Source organism: Rhinoderma darwinii, chromosome 4, assembly GCF_050947455.1.
Source record: "Rhinoderma darwinii isolate aRhiDar2 chromosome 4, aRhiDar2.hap1, whole genome shotgun sequence".
NCBI classification, from domain to species: Eukaryota; Metazoa; Chordata; class Amphibia; order Anura; family Rhinodermatidae; genus Rhinoderma; species Rhinoderma darwinii.
This window is the reverse complement of record NC_134690.1, coordinates 303860094-303879046: the sequence shown is the minus strand read 5'-3', so window position 1 is coordinate 303879046 and position 18953 is coordinate 303860094. Positions and strand designations below refer to the sequence as shown.

Genomic DNA, 18953 nt, shown 5'->3' with positions numbered 1-18953 from the left:
CTTTACTATGCGATCTTTAAATCCCTGCTATAATGCTTACAATACAAGAGCATTAATGCCTGTCAGTCTAAATCTGACAGACAATCTATTAGTCATATGTCCAGGGCAGACCAGGGGGCTTTTACCAGGCCCACGGCTGCCATGGCACCCCATCAAAGGCCCGCAATTGCATTTGGATGACAGATGGAGCTCCCTCCCTTTGTAAATAAGTTAAATGCCGCGGTAAACTTTGATCGGTGTCGTTGGAGCAGGAGTCCGGCTGTCATCAGATAGACTGGGCTGCCGTGAAAAGGCGACGGCCTAGCCTAAGGCCCCTTAGTGACCGCTGTGAATAGGCGTATTGGTGGTCACTAAGGGGTTAAGTACCTCTCTGAAGTTGTTTTCCAAGGCAGCTGCCTCTTCGGTCCACTCCTTGGCCTATTCTATCTACTAAAAGTCCCAGATGAAGAGAAAGGCCCTGTTTTTTGCTTCTGGAATTTTGAGGCAGATTTTGACCTGCCTGAGCTTTTTTGCTGCGTTTTTGGTTTTGAAGCTAATGCAAGGACTGCAGGCGAAAAACGCAGCAAAAAACGATCGGAAACGCACGACATGGGTTTTTTCTGCCTCCCCTTGATTTCGATGGGAGGTCCGAGGCGGAACCACGGCAAGAAAGGACACGCCGCCTTTTCTTCCTGCGAGCGGCTGAACGCCGCCCGGGAAAATAATGCCTCTTCCTCCGATTGAAGTCAATGGGGGAGATTTCAGACTTTGTTTGCACTGATTCCGAGGCGGTTTCCGTGTCAAAGTCAGTGCCAAAAAATTCAGTGTGAACAGGGCCAAAGAGTTGAGTTGCACTTGAAAGGTGTTGTGTCGCTTAAAACCAAATAAAACGAAGGATTTTGTACTGTGTACGGACTATATTCCTGTCAGACTATACATCAATGCAGTAAATGGAACCTCTATGTGGCTTCTGATCATTATTAACTTTTTTTTTTAGGATATTTCACACAATTGGTAAAAGAATTCATGATGGGACCCTTTTCAGCTGTGAATTATACTTCAATATAGCTTCAGATGAAACGGTAGGTAATGTAATTTCTACGAAATATTTGCTTTACCTGCCACCACCATCACAGTAGACTGTTTTTCGAATTATGGTAAAAACCCTTTAAAAATGAAAATATGTTTTTTAGTGGTAGTTGGGAAACACATATTGTAAAATGAACATAAAGTCGGTGACAAATCCACCACGTGTGCACATGGACTAATAGTTAAACAGTGGCTCATGACAAACCATTATTCCAGTTTTAAATGGCACAACAGGATAAAACTGATGTTGCAGCTTCCGAAAGGGATGTCATTAGAACCCTTGAGTGTCAAATCTAGCTAGGCATTGATCTACAGGTGGGTATCATTACATAAATAAGAATAGTATACCTTCAGGAATCTGGGAATGCTTGATGACTGACAATCAATATTGTCAAACACCGAGGACTAAATATAATTTTTAGAAACTTGGCAGAAGACGAGAAATCCAGGAATTGTACAGATCACTTCCTTTACAAGAGAGATCTTTTCAATTATTCAGTTATAAGGCTCTGAGAAATGTAAAATTCTGTGCTGTTGCCATGTGAATTTGTCAGCAGACTTCAGTCTCTCATTTGTGTTAAGTTCAGTGAATGAATTCTGTTCACTAGAGGCTTAATTTGAAGCACCTTGGCCCTTATGCAAAATCTGTAACATGGCTCCCCACCTGTTATAATACTGGTGTCTTCTTTTGTGGTAGAAGGGCCTTTTGGGCCACCTTAGACTCCAGGGCCCAGTAGCAATTGATACATCTGCACTCCCTGTAGCTACATCCCTGCTGTACTCACTGGTGACATGACTTCTTTATAGAAAGATGACCCATTATGATCTAATTTGTAACTGATTCTGGTAGATTTATTTTTTTACTGGATAGAACAGAGCAGCAGATCATGGATGGAAAAAAAGTGAGGACACAGATTAATTGACATGCCCAGCTTGTAAAGAAGTGATTCCTATGAAAATAATTATATTGGTTAAATGGACACGAACATTTCAAACAACTTATGCTAATCTAAAAGTATATCTGATATATATTAGCTTTGTAATTTACTTACTGTAAAATTTCTATTGTTTTATCCATGCAAATTCTGTGTGAAGTTACTTACACTAGGTGTCTCTCTTCCTGTAATTTGCTGTCCACCCCATGCAAACACTGTTCATAGAAGTCTATAGTGAAGGAAGGGGGAACAGGAGCAGAGAGAGAGAGAGAGAGATACATGCACAGAGGCTGCAGCCCATAGAAGTCTATGGAGAGGGGAGGGGGATCAGGAGGAGGGAGCAGAGAGAGACACACGCACAGACAAGCTGCCCATAAAACTATATAGAGAGGGGTGGGGGAGCAGGAGGAGGGAGCAGAGAGAGAGAGAGGCACAGACGCGCTGTCCATAGAAGTCTATGTAGAGGGGAGCAGGAGACGGGCGCAGGGGGGGGAGACAGACATGCTGCCCATAAAAGTCTATGTAGAGGGGAGGGGAGCAGATAGAGAGTTAATGCCAATAGAATTATTTGAAGGAAGAAAAAATTGGTGGACCATAAACTACGCTGCTTGTAATAAAGGTAGAAGCAGCTCCAGTGTTTTGAAATGCAAAAAGAAATAATTTATTGTTTTTGCAATTAATTATTTATTTTTGTATTTCAAATTACTGGAGCTGCTTCTACCCTTATTACCTGCCGTGCCGTTTATGGTCCACCAATTTTTTCTTCCCGCAAATACTTTACAGCGGTAATCACCTCCAGTTGCCGGATGGGACCTGGCTGCAGTGGTCTAATGATACCTATTTCATTATAAGTCTACAACAGCGTTGTTCCTGTGCTAGCATAGTGCCAAGATGTGAGCTCAATTGACTTTCCTCTGTTTTATTCCATTACTTTTGGTGATCTGCAATATGTGGCACTGTGCGTTTTTTTGCTTTGTTCTCTAGCTGCCAATAGAAGTCTCTGGAGAGGGGAGAGGGAGCAGGGGGAGGATGAAGAATAAGAGTGACACAGATGCTGGTGCCTATAGAAGTCTAAGGAAAAGGGAGGGGGTAGGAGTAGCGAGAGAAGACACAGACTGCTGTTAAGAGTCTCAGTGTATCACTATGCTTACACTGCTTAGTGCTGTATAATGTCCTCCTTGCTGCTGCAGCTTCTATATAAGTGAAAGAGATAAGAGAGCAGGATTCTCCTCTTCTATGTGTGCTGTGCTGCAAGACATGATAGCAGTTAGGCTATAATGGCCAAAAATAGTGTTATTCTTCATGTACACTATGCCACTTATTCTGAAAAGTCAGCTGAAAAGTTAGGTTAATTGATATTTAAGTTATATTACTGTAGGCTCTCCAAAGGTCAACCTACATTTCAATTTAAAATGTAAGTTTTCTAATCTTAACGTTTTAGAAGAAACTATTTTCTTTTATTTTAATGAAATGTTAAAGTGTTATTTTTGAACTGCTTGTAGAAAGTTCTCTAGTGCTATATAAAGCAGCTATTACATCACAGACACCTCTATTTCATTATGGTGGCTTTTCAAACCTTTCAACAGTACAAGATTAAGTATGTTTTGCTGAATGTGTGCATTGATAGAGAGACAGCTAATTTGTCTGAAAGGTTTGTGCAATTAAAAACATCTGCCGACAGCAATTGTAAGCGGAGCCCTGCTAATCCTTCCCATAGTATTACTGCCATGATAGGATAACTTAAGACTATGTGACAGCTATAAGCTATGTAGCAGAAACAAAATTAATGAATCAAAAAAGTACAATATCTGTGGCTTAAAAATCATAACATATATATGTAATTTGATCAGAAAAAATATTTTTATGTAGAAATATTGAGGTGATTGGTATAGAAACCTTGCCTAATCTTCAATCAAATGGCTACATAACATCTTGGATCCAGTCGTAGGATAAGCAGGGTGACCTTTTTGAAGAGGTCTTCTTGCATTCCTCTGACAGGATCTAAGGGTATATGCATGGTGTGGTCACAATGTGAATAAACCCTGTTTTTAGTCTTATGTAAACTGTTACCACACAGAGCCATAATACACCTTGCTTATAAAGCTCAGTTTAAGTATTACAATAGCCAGTATTGTCATTTCTCTCTTTTTGAGTATACACCTAGAATAACTATCTGCATCTCTAAAACTGGCGCCACATTATCAGTAGTGTTATTGGGAAGTTACCTAAATAAACATACTGGTAAATTTTTCTTAATGATAATCATTAGACTGGCTTTACAGATTGTTACATCAGCAGATTATGTATAAAATTAGTCAATTTATGGTTTGGTCCTTTATAATATAGGGAATGCCATCTTAGGCTGGTTTCATACTGTACGTTTTTGTTGCATTTTCTAACATATGTTTTTTCTTTTGATTGGTGAACTCCCATTGAGAGACAAGAGGGTTTATCTGCCAAAACAAAAAAATGCATGTTAAAAACACAGTGTGAACGCAGCCTTAGGCCTTATTCACAACATGTCCGTTTTGCGCGCGTATAAACCGCTGCATTTTGCGCGCGCAAAAGGTCCGTGTGTCATCAGCATATGGTGCGCGGCTGCGTGATTTTAGCGCAGCCGGCATCATGATGACACTCTGGTGCTTTTCTGTTTTCATTCATAGTTTTTACTACGGTAGCGCACATCACGAGTGGCACCCGGAAGTGCTTCCGTGTGCCGAGCGAGATTTGCATGCACCCATTGACTTCAATGGGTGCGTGCAGCGCGAAACACGGGCAAATATAGGACATGTCATGAGTTTCACGCAGTTTCAGCGCACATACACTGCGTGAAATTCACTGACAGTCTGAACGGCCCCATTCAGTAACATAGGTCCGTAGCACGGACCTATAACACGTTCGTGTGAATAAGGCCTTAGTATTTTCAATTATAGCGTTGTTTCAACTGTGATACCAATTATTGTCATGACTTGTCAGAAACTGATATAGACGTTTCCGAAAATTTCTTTCATGTGACCAAATGTATAAATCTCATAGGTCAACATATAAAGAACAACAGCTGTTTCCTTTTTCATCATCATCATCCTCATCATCATTGCAATGAAATACAACTGAGTTTTATTTTACAGAGAAATGGGAAACTCAGAAAGTCAGTACAGTCTTCAGGGGACAAGAAGTCCGGGCGGGAATTCGTTGCCAGAGGCCAAACAGAAGAGCTGCTCTTTGAAAATTCATAGCATTCATGGAGATGAAGAAAAGGACTGGCCTTCTCCTGGCTGGGGGCGAACGAGCAGCTGTCCTAGCTACAAGTCCCGCTCCCTAGCAAGAACCTGTCTCTCTCAGTGTAAGAGTAATCCACCTTATTCATCAAGGCATGGTGATGTTGTGCTAAAAAGTTCTAAAAGTTGCACCCATCACAAGCAAAGAGCTAATCTGGCAGGTGAATGTTGCCAGGCAAATAATAACACATATTTACCTGACAATGGGTATCATTATGTTGGTGTTGACACCCCAGTAGTCCACAGGGGATGCAATGGACATATTTTAAGCTGCTATGGAATTCATGATAGCATGTCGGCAGCAATGCAAGCTGAAGAAAGGAAAAGCCCAAAGGTCTTGATAAAAACACTTGGAAAGTTGGATGGTTGCCTCAGAGTTGAATTCCACAACAGTGGGAATGGTGTACCATCTGAAGAATCTGATGGACCAGTTCAGCTACTCAGGTACTCTCCTGCAATGGAAATGAAGGATATGACCCACCTTGACCCCCGGAGAAATTCTGGAATGGAGTATACTGCAAACCATGGTCTGTCAGCAAGTGACTCAGGACTGAGATCAAGCAAAGGAAGTTCACTAAGTTCTGACTCTTCTTGGTATGATTGCCCCTGGGGAAACAATAGAGATATTAATGACTTAGATGGTTCCTATCTGACTAGGAGTTCCCTAGATACTAGTGTACATGGAGGACTTACCCCAAATGAGAGTGGTATACTTTTCAATCAGGGATCTTCTCTTTCTTCACTCCATGAACTATACAACTCTGATTTGCAAGTTGGATTAACCCCAGGTCGACTTTCAGATGAATACATAGGTGGTCATCATAACCTAAGTAATAGAGTTTCATTCGCCTCAGATATTGATGTTACATCAAGAGTAGAACACAGATCTGCTCATTATTCTTCATACACCCTACCCTGCAGAAAATCAAAGCCTTTAACAGAAGATGCATCTAAAAAAGACACACTAAAAAGTCGAATGAGGCGCATCAGTGACTGGACGGGTAGTCTTTCAAGGAAGAAAAGAAAGCTGCAGGTATGTAAAACATTTTAACAAAGTTGCTGCATCATAAATACCATAAGAATTATTATACAGATGCTCAGATTTCTAAAGCTAATATATAGACCTGATATTATATTATATGTTTGTTTTTTTAAACCATATTAGCTAATTATGTGACTTGGCCTAGGAGCAAGCATGTACATCTCGGCTTGTAGCGGTCGTGTAATTCAGCAACAGTAGCAAGAGCAACATCAATGTGCCAAATATACCAATTAGTACATACTGTATTTTCTTCTATATCTTACTGTTTCCTCTATGATACACTCAGGTCTTATTTTTGCATAGTCAGTGCTCACACTTCTGATGGCCTGTTGGCTAATTTGTAATTTGTGTTACCTTAATACATATTTATCTGTTTTCTCACCAGGAACCAAAATGTAAGGATGCAAGTGAATGCTTTGACAGTGGAATTGATGGCTTTACTGCAGAAACAAGCTCTCCTCCACATCTCTCAAGCATTTTGTGGTCTGGGGGCTCTGGACCTCTTGCTCAGCCTAGGAATGAACATACCAGTGTTGTTGGCAGTGATGCTGTAAGGCAGAACATCTATGAAAATTTTATGAGGGAGCTGGAATTAGAGAGAACCAATGTGGAGGAAACTGCGAGATCAACAGGTACAGAAGACTCAAGTAATGACTCTCTCAGTTCACTGGAACAACTTGACCTACTATTTGAGAAAGAGCAAGGAGTTGTGCGTAAGGCTGGGTGGCTATTCTTCAAACCCCTTATTACCCTTCAAAAGGAGAAGAAACTGGAGCTTGTAAACCGTAGGAAATGGAAGCAATACTGGGTGACACTTAAAGGTAAATGGAATGGGACATAGAATTATAGAAAGAATATATGCTATTGGCTTCATCTTGACTGCTTATAGAGTTCGATTTTGGGCTTCAAACTGATCTTGACAATGAAAATACCAATGTCTCTTTTGCACTTTACCTGCACAGTGGCGCTCCTATCCCCCTGCTGTGCAGGGAATAACAATAACTAGTTTCCTGCACATCGGTTCTCCCATCCACACGCTGTGCTTAACCCCTTGGAAAACATAGCTAATTTTGGTCTTGTGGATAGAGCCCATTTTTTCAAATCTGACGTGTCACTTTATGTGGTAATAACTTTGCAATGATTTTACTTATCCAAGCGATTCTGAGATTGCTTTCTCGTGACATATTGTACTTTGTTAGTGGAAAAACTTGGTTGATAAATTCAGTATTTATTGTTGAATAACAAAAAAATTAGCATTTTTCTATATTTAAATGTATCTGATTGTAAGACAGATCGTAATACCACACAAAATAGTTACTAGTTAACATTTCCCATATGGCTACTTTATGTTGGCATCGTTTTTTGAACATCCTTTTATTTTTCTAGGAGGTTAGGCCTAGGCTTATAACTTGAGCAGCAATTTCTCACATTTTCAAGAAAATTTCCAAAACCTATTTTTTTATGGACCAGTTCAGATCTAAAGTGGATTTGAGGGCCTTGTATATTAGAAACCCCCCCATAAGCCACCCCATTTTAAAAATTGCATCCCTCAAAGTATTCAAAACAGCATTTAGAAAGTGTCTTAACCCATGAGGTGTTTCACAGGAATTACCGCAAAGTGAAGGTAAAATTGACAAATTAATTTAAAAAAAAAAACAAAAATAATTTGAATCCATTTTTTTCTGTAACACAGAAGGTTTTACCAGAGAAATGCAACTCAATATTTATTGCCCATGTTCTGAAGTTTTTTTTAATTATCCCACATGTGGCCCTAGTATGGTACTGGACTGAAACACAGGCCTCAGAATCTAGGGAGCACCTGGTGGATTTTGGGGCCTCCTATTTATTAGAATGTATTTTAGGCACCATGTCAGTTTTGAAGTGTTCTTGTGGTGCCGAAACATAGGAAACACACCCAAAAAGAGACCATTTTGTAAACTACACCTCCCTGGAATTTATCTAGGGGTATAGTGAGTAATTTGACCCCACAGGTTTTTCCTAAATGTATTGGAAATAGGCACTCATAAAATTTAGTTTTAGCCCAGGTTTTTTCATTTCAATAAGAAATAAAGGAGAAAAAAAGCACCCCAACATTTGGAAAGAAATTTCTCCCGATTACGGCAATACCCCATACGTGGTCATAAACTGCTGTTTGGACACACGGCAGGGCTCAAAATGAAGGAGCACAATTTGGCTTTTGGAGCTTTAAATTCTGCTGGAATGGTTTTTGAGTGCAATGTCGCATTTGCAAAGCCCCTGAGGGACCAAAACAGTGAAAATGCCCAAATAGTGTCCCCCATATGGGAAACTACACCCCTCAAGGAATCTATCTAAGGGTATAGTAAACATTTAGACCCCACAGGTCTTTTGCAGAATTTATTGGAATTAGGCCGTGAATATGAAAATCAGCATGTTTTTCCAGTAAATCGTAGAATTGATGTAATTTTTACAAGGGATAAAGGAGAAAAGGAACCCCAACATTTGTAAAGCAATCACTCCCGAGTACAGCAATACCCCATGTGTGGTAATAAACTGCTGTTTGGACACACGGCAAGGCTCGGAAAGGCAGGAGTGCTATTTGGCAGGATTGATTTTTAGGTGCCATGTCGCATTTGCAGAGCCTCTGAGGTACAAGTACAGTAGAAACCCCTAAGAAGTGACTACATTTTGGAAACTACACTTCTCAGGATATTAATTTAGGTGTGTAGTGAACATTTTGACCCCACATGTGTTTCATAGATTTTCTTTGAATTAGGCAGTGAAAATGAAAAATTAAATTTTTTCCAAAAGCATCTAGATTTTGCTCCCAATTTTTCATTTCCACAAGGGGTAATAGGAGAAAAAACACCACAAAATTTGTTTCTCAATATCTCCCGAGTATGGTAATACCCTATATGTGGTTGTAAATGGCTGTTTGGGCACATAACAGGGCTCAGAATGGAAGAAGCACCATTTAGCAGCTCAGATTTATCTGGATTGCTGTTCGAGTGCCATGCCACATTTGCAAAGCTCCTGATGTACCAAAAAGGGTTAGATAATTTCCTAGAACAAAAAAAAATAAAAAAAATATTAGCTCCTATGTGTAGAAACTTTTCCCTTCCCTTTTCCCGTCCCTTGGTTGAACTTGATGGACATGTGTCTTTTTCAGCCGTACTAACTATTTAACTATGTAACTATGTAACCGGAGTACAGTGGAAACCCCCGAGAAGTGAACCCATTTTGGAAACTACACCCCTCAAGGAATTTATAATTTACCTGGACATATGAAAGGGCTCAGAAGTGAAAGAGCACCATGCCCATTAGAGGCCTATTTTGGTGATTTGCAGGGCTCCGAGGCCAAATAGTGAAACAAACCCCCCAGAAGTGATGCCATTTTGGAAACTACACCCATCAAGGCATTTTTTAAGTGGTGTAGTGAGAAGAGCATTTTGACACCACAGGTATTTGTATTTTTTATTAGAAATGGATGCAAAGCAAATATAAAAAAATTTCCACAGATATGTAATTTCAGTGCCCAATATGTGGTTCCCAGCTTCTGCCACTATGAAAAGACAGCTCTCTAATTATTATTATTGCCGTGTTCCCCGGCTTTAGATACACCCTACATGTTGCCCTAATCTTTTTCCTGGACATACGACAGGATTCAGGATTGAAAGACCATGTGCATTTGAGGTCATTTTGGCGATTTATGCAGCATTGGCCGACAATTGCTGGGTTCTGTGGTCAAATACTAAAACAAACTTCCAAGAAGTGACCCCATTTTGGAAACTACACCCCTCAGGGAATTTATTAAGAAGGAATTAATGCTCGGCAGATTGGCGCAAAGCTAAAAATGGAATTTTCCTCTGATATGCCATTTTAGTGCACAATATGTTGTGCCCAATTTGTGCCACTGAAGACAAATATCTCATAAAATGTTAAGCTGGTTTTCCCTGATACGGTAATGACATGCATGTGGTCGTAAACTGATGTTTGGGCGCACTGTATGGTAAAGAAGGGATGACACGCCATTTGGCTTTTGGAGAGCGGATTTTGCTTGGTACTAGGGATTTTGCTGGTATTTCAGTTTGTAATGTGGGGGCATATGTAAGCTGTGCGGAGTACATCTGGGTTTAATAAGGTGGTATAATAATGCGGTAAATAAATAATAATCCACAGATCTGTGACCAGTGTCGCACTGATAAATGGTGCCTAATCTTATCCCCCTTTTGAAACACAGTATGCACATTTTGTGTAATTTTCTGAGAGCCATAATTTTTGTATTTTTCCATTAACTGAGCTGTGTGAGGGCTTTTTTTTTTGCGGGACAATCTGTAGTTTTCATTGGTACCATTTTGGGGTACATGCAACTTTTTGATCATTTTTAATTCAATTGTTTGGGAAGCAAGGTGACAAAAAAACAAATTCTGGTACTGTTTATTATACGTTATTTTGATGGCGTTTACCAAGCGCTATAAATGGCATATTTACTTTATTATGCGGTTTATGGCAATACCAAATGCATATCGGTTTTTCATGTTTTATAACGTTAGCACCATAAAATTACTTTTTTTTTATGTAACTAGAAACTTTTTTGTTTTTTAATTTTATACAACATTTTTATTAACTTTTTTTAACTTTTTTTTTTGTCCTACTAGGGGACTTGAAGGCCTGAAGCCCTGATCGCTATTCTAATACTTCACTACATATATAGTGCAGTGCAGAGGCGTAGCTAGGTTCTCCTGCACCCGGGGCAAAGATTCAGATTGGTGCCCCCCCCAACTTATTTCCCGACATCTCCTTCCCCCTCGCCATGTTTTCTTTCCCTACCAATCAATGAGATGTAATTTTTTGTTCACAATTTTTTTAATGTAACTTGAGTATAAAAGCATTTCTACATTTTACAAGCGATATAGTTCTATAATGTAATTAACATAAAAGTTAATTAAAAGAAAATAAATTAAAGAGGCCACATACAGCCCCCTGTAGATAGCGTCACACAGCCCCTCTCTTGTAGATAGTGCCACACACAGCCCGCAGTAGATAGTGACAAAGACACATTCACAAACAGACCCATATATACGCACACAGGCACATATATACACAGCACAGATAATGTAGTTACCTGAAGTCCTATATAACACCACAGATAACACAGTGATAACTCTCTGAGTACAGATAATGTAGTAGCTGTTTCCTGCAGTCCTATGTAACACCACAGATAACACATTGTAGCAGAGCTGAGATTGTAATTTAGCACAATGTGTTATCTGTGGTGTTACATAGGACTGCAGGCAACAGCTACTACATTATCTGTAATCAGAGTTATCACTGGGTTATCTGTGGTGTTACATAGGACTGCAGGTAACACTACTACATTATCTGTACTGTGTAGCAAAGCTGAGATTTTAATTTAGCACACAGTACAGATAATGTAGTAGATGTTCCCTGCAGTCCTATGTAACACCACAGTGATATCTCTCTGAGTACAGATAATGTAGTAGTGTTATCTTCAGTCCTATGTAACACCACAGATAACACAGTGATAACTCTCTGAGTACAGATAATGTAGTAGATGTAAGAGACAAACACATGCAGAGACACAGACAGACAGAGACACACACACACACACACACACACACACACACACTGTAACATATACACATACAAACACAGAGACACACATTACACACTACACACACACCGACACTCACCATGTCTCCTTGCTGACAGGTCAGGACGGGCTGTGTGGGCGGAGCTTCCTCTCTGCTTCTCGGCAGAGCACAGAGCACAGAGTAGAGGCAGATGCTGGAAGGCTGCAACACGGGAGTGGACCTGTCCCCTGACCTGAGTCATCTGACCTCATGTCACTGACGTAAGGTCAGGTGACTGGACTGGTCCACTCCCTGGCCGTCACAGACCCCAGTCAGAACGCCGTAATGTCCTGGCTCTTCCTAAGCTGCTGCAGGTGTCCGACATACGGGGCGCCTGTCAGCAACAATCAGCTGCTCTTCGGCGCCCCCCTTCCCTATCCGGGTTGCCCCGTCTGCCCCCCCCCCCTAGCTACGCCCCTGGTGCAGTGTATTAGAGCTTTCAGTTATACACTGACAGCAAGTCTATTAGGTCCCGTCTCTGGGTGGGACCTATAAGGCTTCCCTACTTGGCAGCCACAAGCCCATTTTTAGGCCTCCGGTTACCATAGCTACCATCGGCACCCCCAAGATCACGTCACAAGGGTGCCGATTGCGTACAAACTAACTAAATGCTGCGGTCGCAATTGACAACAGCATTTAGGGGTCCCTGTCCCTGCCGTTACAGCACAGTGTCAGCTGTGATATACAGCTGACACCCGCTGGTGATGGAGCATGCTCCGCTTCTGAGCCTTATCCATTACTGTCACGTACAGTTACGTGACAATGCGCTTTACCCTTGGTGGCAGTGACATAACTGTACGTTACATGTCGCCAGGGCCGGCCTTTGGGGTGTGCGACCTGTGCCATTGCACAGGGTGCATAACTCCAGCAGGTGGAAAGGGTTCTGTGCTGGCTCCCTTCCCCTGTTTGTTTTATAAGTGCCCGGGCCCAGCGATTTAGCAGCCGCCTTTCCGCATGGGCGCTTCTACACGCCGCTGTAGCAGCCATAGCGTCTGCTAGCGGCAACACTGGGCATGAGTACACCCGTGCCGCCTATCGGGACCTCTCCATGGCCGGTGGCGTCGCTACCTGCCGCTGCGGCTGCTACAGCGTCAGCGATGCCACTATAGCAGAGTAGGGAGGTATCTCCCTGCTCTTCTATCTACTAGCGCTACTGTAACTCCCCGAAGGAGCGGAATCCTCGTGTGGCCGCTTGATGTCTCTGTCCATATATGGACAGTGAGATCAGGGGCAACTCCTGAAGCAGAATCCCTGTCTACAGCGTTGCCGACGCTGTGACCGGGGATTCCACGCCAGATAAAGCCAGTGACGTCACTGTCCATAGATGGACACAGACGACAGAGGCTTCTCCTGTAGTAGAATCTCCGGTCACAGCGTCGGCAGAGCTGTGGACGGGGATTCCGCTTCAGTAGTTTACCCTGATGTCACTGTCCATATATGGACAGAGACATCAAGCGGAGCGCTCTAGGGACGGAATTCCCTGCCACAGTGCGGATTCCGCTTCTTCTGGAAGCTACAGTGCCACTGTCTACAGGAAGGGGGCTGTGTGGCACTACCTACAAGGGGGCTGTGTGGCACTACCTGCCAGAGGGCTGTGTGGCACTACCTACCAGGGGGCTGTGTGGCACTACCTACCAGGGGGCTGTGTAGCACATTATACTGTGTGGGGGCCACTAAGCGAACATTATACTGTGTAGGAGAACTACAGGGGGCAATATACTGTGTGTGGCACTTAGGGGGCATAATACTATGTGGGCACAATTAGAGGACAAAATACTTTGTCCTTGAAGGTCACATCTAAGTTAATGACGGATGCTGGTCTCAGCGTAAGAAACAGCTGCTCTACAGGATAAAAAGCAGCTGTAGCTCAAAAAGTAAAAATAATTTTTAATAAAATGTAATTAGAAAGTTGCACCAATCCGACTGATACACATTTTTATTTCAAACATTTTTTTCAAAGGTGTACACAGCCTTTAACCCTTTCTGTATTTCCTAATTTTTGGGGATTGTGCGGGGTCCGGCGGTTGGGTCCATTCTTATCAGGAAGTGATGGCTTATTCTTGAAATATTCTGTCACTTCTAATTCTATGAAAACCCCTTTAAAGGGAACCTGTCACCAGCATTTCACCTATTAAACCAGCAATACCAGGTGGTAGTGGGTGAAAAATAATTTCTATATAACCTATAATTGTCTTCTTAGTCGGCTCTGTAGCTTTAGCATTCAGTTTTTTAGTGTTCTGACACCGTATGCTAATGAGCATAAGTCATATCTTCGTTTGAAAAGAGTCATATCTTTATTCCTCGAGTCTTTCAGAGTTTACCCCGCCTCCTTACTTTTGATTGACAGCTCCTCGCCTTCCCCCAGCACACAATATCCTGCACTTGTGCATTGATGTCCTCTTCTGGTGTGTGCGCAGAAAGGGACACCGGATTATTACGATGAAAGGTGAAAAATGTTTGCAGACCGTTATTTACAGTTGGAGGAGGAGTTTAGGAGAGGGGATAATGGTAATGAACTTTTGATAGCAGCGGCCAGTGAGGGATAAGTAAAGTCCAATAGGTGAAATGCTGGTGACCGGTTCCCTTTAAGGTTTTTTTTGTGTAACTGATTGGCAATTTTTCAAAGCTACTGCATAAGCTACAGAGAGATCTAAGGGCCAGTTCACACATTGTTTTTTGACGAGTTTTTTTACGCGGAAACTGCGATGCAAAACGCTCCAAAAATTGTCCGAAAATGCCTCCCATTGACATCAATGGGAGGCAGAGAAAGCGTATTTCGCGCCGTTTTATGCCTGCGGCGCTCAATGGCCGCTGGTGAAAAATGCAGCGAAAATCGGCATGCAGGCAGAGGAAAATCTGCCTCAAATTTCAAAATGGAATTTTGAGGCAGATTTTCCTCCTGAAAAAACCTCTGTTCGAACCCAGCCTAAGGCTATGTTCACACGGGGTCTTTTGCCGAGTTTTTTGACGCGGAAACCGCGTCGCAAAACTCAGCAGAAACGGCCCGAGAACGCCTCCCATTGATTTCAATGGGAGGCGTCGACGTCTTTTTCCCGCGAGCAGTAAAACTGCCTCACGGGAAAAAGAAGCGACATGCCCTATCTTCGGGCGCTTCCGCCTCCGACCTCCCATTGACTTCAATGGGAGGCAGGAGAAAGCGTATATCTCGCTGTTTTATGCCCACGGCGCTCAATGGCCGCGGGCGAAAAACGGCGCGATAATTGCCGCAAAAATCGGCGTGCAGGGAGAGGAATATCTGCCTCAAAGTTCCAAACGGAATTTTGAGGCAGATATTCCTCCCCCAAAATACTCCGTGTGAACATAGCCTAAGGCTATGTTCACACGGAGTATTTTGCAGGAGGAATATCTGCCTCAAAATTCCGTTTGGAAGTTTGAGGCAGATATTCCTCTCCCTGCACGCCGATTTTCGCTGCGTTTTTCGCCCGCGGCCATTGAGCGCCGCGGGCATAAAACACCGCGAAATACGCTTTCTCTGCCTCCCATTGAAGTCAATGGGAGGTCAGAGGCGGAAGCGCCCGAAGATAGGGCATGTCGCTTCTTTTTCCCGCGAGGCATTTTCGGGCCGTTTTTGCCGAGTTTTGCGACGCGGTTTCCGCGTCAAAAAACTCGGCAAAATACTCCGTGTCAACCCAGCCTTAGGAGCACTTCTATAATATTTATTATTTATTTCCTACTATTTATACAGTACCAACCTGTTGTGCAGTAGTGTACAGGGAATATACTCACATCAGTCATGTATGTTGGTTAAATATTCTGTATTAATATAAGACAATAACTTTCTTAAGTATAGGTCTTATTGATTTTGATCTTTGACTTTAATGTTACATAGTTCTGCACAGAAGAGCTGACAAATGCTCTTTCCCAGAAGAAACCGCAATCCTAACATTATTGGACAATGTAAGCTTTCCAGTTAATATAGAATTTTTCACATTTTTTAGTGTTAAATAATAAAACCCAGAAGCCGTTCATAATGTTTGAAGGGTGGGGTGGTAAAATATCAATGTCACTAAGGATTTTTCATGGAAGAGCAGGAAGTATTATGAGTAGTGTCAATTACATTCTAGCCTCAAGCCTCCAACAAGCTTTGTCAAGCTCTCAAATATTCACTGTGCTGATATTCGATATCAGGCTAAAATCCTGCATGCAAACTTTCCAGTTTGAGTACAGTTTAAGGCGCAAAATGCTTGTGGAAAAGGAATTTGGGGAAAAAAGTCAGAGTTTTGGTTTCTCCAGTGCCCTGACTGGAATGGAGATCAGTAAAACATAGCCCCACTCCTTTAATCAATCTTCATGTTCCCAGCCCAAGACCAGGAGGAAATGCTCTTTCTGTCAGGACTTTAAGGAACTATGAATGAAGTGGTCACATAACTATATCATGTGACCACTAATGTTATGATCCCGAATGGACAAGATTTAGTGCAATTATTTATTTTTTTTACACTGCAGATATTGTTAGTCAAGCAAAGGAATTCATCCGTGACCTCCATGTCAATTTTAGGTTGGGATTACATGGTGACATTACCACAACACTACCTGAGGGTTTGGGAAACAAGATCCTATGCCACCTTGCAATCATCACTACCTGTGTTCAGATTTTATGCGATAATCAGAAGGATACCCGCCACTTACAGGGGCAACAAAAGCAGAGTTGGAACCTGGAACTTATTGCAGCTACACCTGAATTTAAAGTTTAATTTGAAATTTGAAGGCTTAAAGAGGACTTGTAAGCTTTCCTGTTTTAGTAAATACTTGTATTCCCTATACAAGTTCCTCTGTTATTCCTCCTGCAAATAGGATGTGTCTTAACACTGTCAGCATTGATTGGACATTGTCAGAGTGTGTAGACGTGCCCAATTGACAATGGGAGTGAGAACACCAAGTTGTCATTTTATTTACCGTATATGTTTCCAGGAGAAATAGCAGAGGAACGGCAGAGTTCTAAGAAAAGATACTCCAGAATTGCTGTTATATTGAGAATACAGGTATTTATTATAATAGACACGGCGAGCTGACAAGTCCTCTTTAAAACCAGTAAAAAGAAAACTATTGAGAGATTCTGTTGACATTTCATTTACCGATTTCTGTTAAGTGCAGTGTTGTTATGGCGAACTTATGTGGATCCAAATCACCACCCATCTAAAATGCCCCCACATATGCACAGACGCACCACTATTGAGTTATAGATATTGATGTGAATGGTACTTTGAATCCACATGAGGTCTCATTGACAACACTGAATCTGATAGAAATCACAAAAAATGGTGTGGTTGTGAGGATCTATTAGAAGTGACTTTGAGCCTGTAACAGACATGCACTATATGGACAAAAGTATTTGGAGACCTGCACATTTTACTTACAGGAGCTTTTATAATATGATTTATGATGAGCTAAAACAGCTTCCACTCTTCTGGGAAGGTTTTCTACAGGATTTTGGAGTGTGTCTCTGGGATATTTTGCTCATACATCCAGAAGAGCATTTGTGAGGACAGACACTGATGTTGAACGAGAGGGCCTGGCTTGCAATCTCCATTCTAGTTCACCCCAAAGGTGTTCAATGTTGTTGAGATTTAGGGCTTTGTGCGGGCCAGTCAAGTTCTTACACACCTAAAACTACCCAACAAGGCCTTCATGGACCTTGCTTTGTGCATTAGGGCACAGTCATGCAGGAACAGAAAAGGGCCTTCCCCAAACTGTTCCCACAAAGTTGGAAGCGTGCAATTGTCCAAAATGTCTTGGTATGCTGAAGCATTAAGATTTCCTTTCACTGGAACTAAGGGGCCTAGGCCAACAACTGAAAAACCATCCCATAGAATTATCCCTCCTCCACCAAACTTTACAGTTGGCACAATGCAGTCAGGCAGGTAACATTCTCCTAGTATTCGCCAAACCCAGACTCGTCCATCAGACTGTCAGTTAGAGACGGGTGATTCGTCACGCCACAAAACACCCCTCTATCGGACGCTTAACATTGTGCTCGGTGATGTAAGGCTTGCATGCAGCTGCTACCCATGCCATGACGCTCCCGGCGCACAGTTTGTGTGCGGATGTTAATGCCATAGGAGGTTTGGAACTCTGCAGTTATTTATTTAACAGAACGTCGGTGACTTTAATGCACTATGCGCCTCAGCACTCAGTGACCCCGCTTTGTAACTTTTCGTGGTCTGCCACTTCGTGGCTGAGTTGCTGTGGTTTGTAAAGGCTTCTGCTTCGCAATAATATCACTCACAGTGTATCGTGGAATATCTAGGAGAGAAAAGATTTCCCAAACTGATTTGTTGCAACGGTAACATCCTATAACAGTCAGTACCAGACTAGAATTCAGTGAGCTCTTTAGATCGACCCATTTTTTCAAAAATGTTTGTAAAGGCAGACTGAAGGGTTAGGTGCTTGAATTTATACACCTGTGGCAATGGGACTAAATGAAACACCTGAATTCAATGATTAAGAGGTGTGTCCCAATACTTTTGTCAATATAGTGTATTATAAATCCCTATCAGTGTCCATTAACACATTGTGGTCGAGGTGCGGTTAGAACCGCATTGAAGATACAACATTCAAAAACCGCATGCGTTTTTATAACAATTTAGTGCATTTTTCTAAGCAGTTAGGTTTCTTTTAAGCTGCAGATTTTAGAGCCATATCTAGAGCTTTTACAGTGTCCCTTTAGATAACTATGAAACCAATACTGCACCATCTAAATTACATAGTGGTTAATGTTGAACAACAAATGTGTTTCAGCTTTAAATGCAGAAGGGTTGTTCCCCATCCTATATAACAACTTGAGGCCGAAGGGTAAATTTTGATGAAGTGTCACTTGGCGCTGACTGCATTCATATGTTCTAGGTAGAGATTTTAAGAATTTTTACAGTTAGGGTATGTTCACACGGCCTATTTTCGCTGAACGCCTCCAAACATCTGCCCATTGATTTCAATGGGAAAAACGGCATTCTGTTCCAACGGGCCGTTTTTTTACGTG

The 18953-nt window shown here is 41.9% G+C and overlaps 1 protein-coding gene across 3 annotated transcripts in view; it reads left to right on the top strand.

The window, feature by feature from the left end:
- The window catches only part of TIAM2 (TIAM Rac1 associated GEF 2), a 393945-nt gene that overhangs the window by 171386 nt on the left and 203606 nt on the right, over window positions 1–18953 (top strand). For all 3 annotated transcript variants that reach the window (XM_075862681.1, XM_075862682.1, XM_075862683.1), the window contains 3 exons: window positions 977–1061; window positions 5132–6314; window positions 6709–7144. In XM_075862681.1, the coding sequence (XP_075718796.1) occupies window positions 1054–1061; window positions 5132–6314; window positions 6709–7144 (1627 nt within the window). In that variant the 5' untranslated portion in view covers window positions 977–1053. The remainder of the gene's footprint in view (window positions 1–976; window positions 1062–5131; window positions 6315–6708; window positions 7145–18953) is intronic.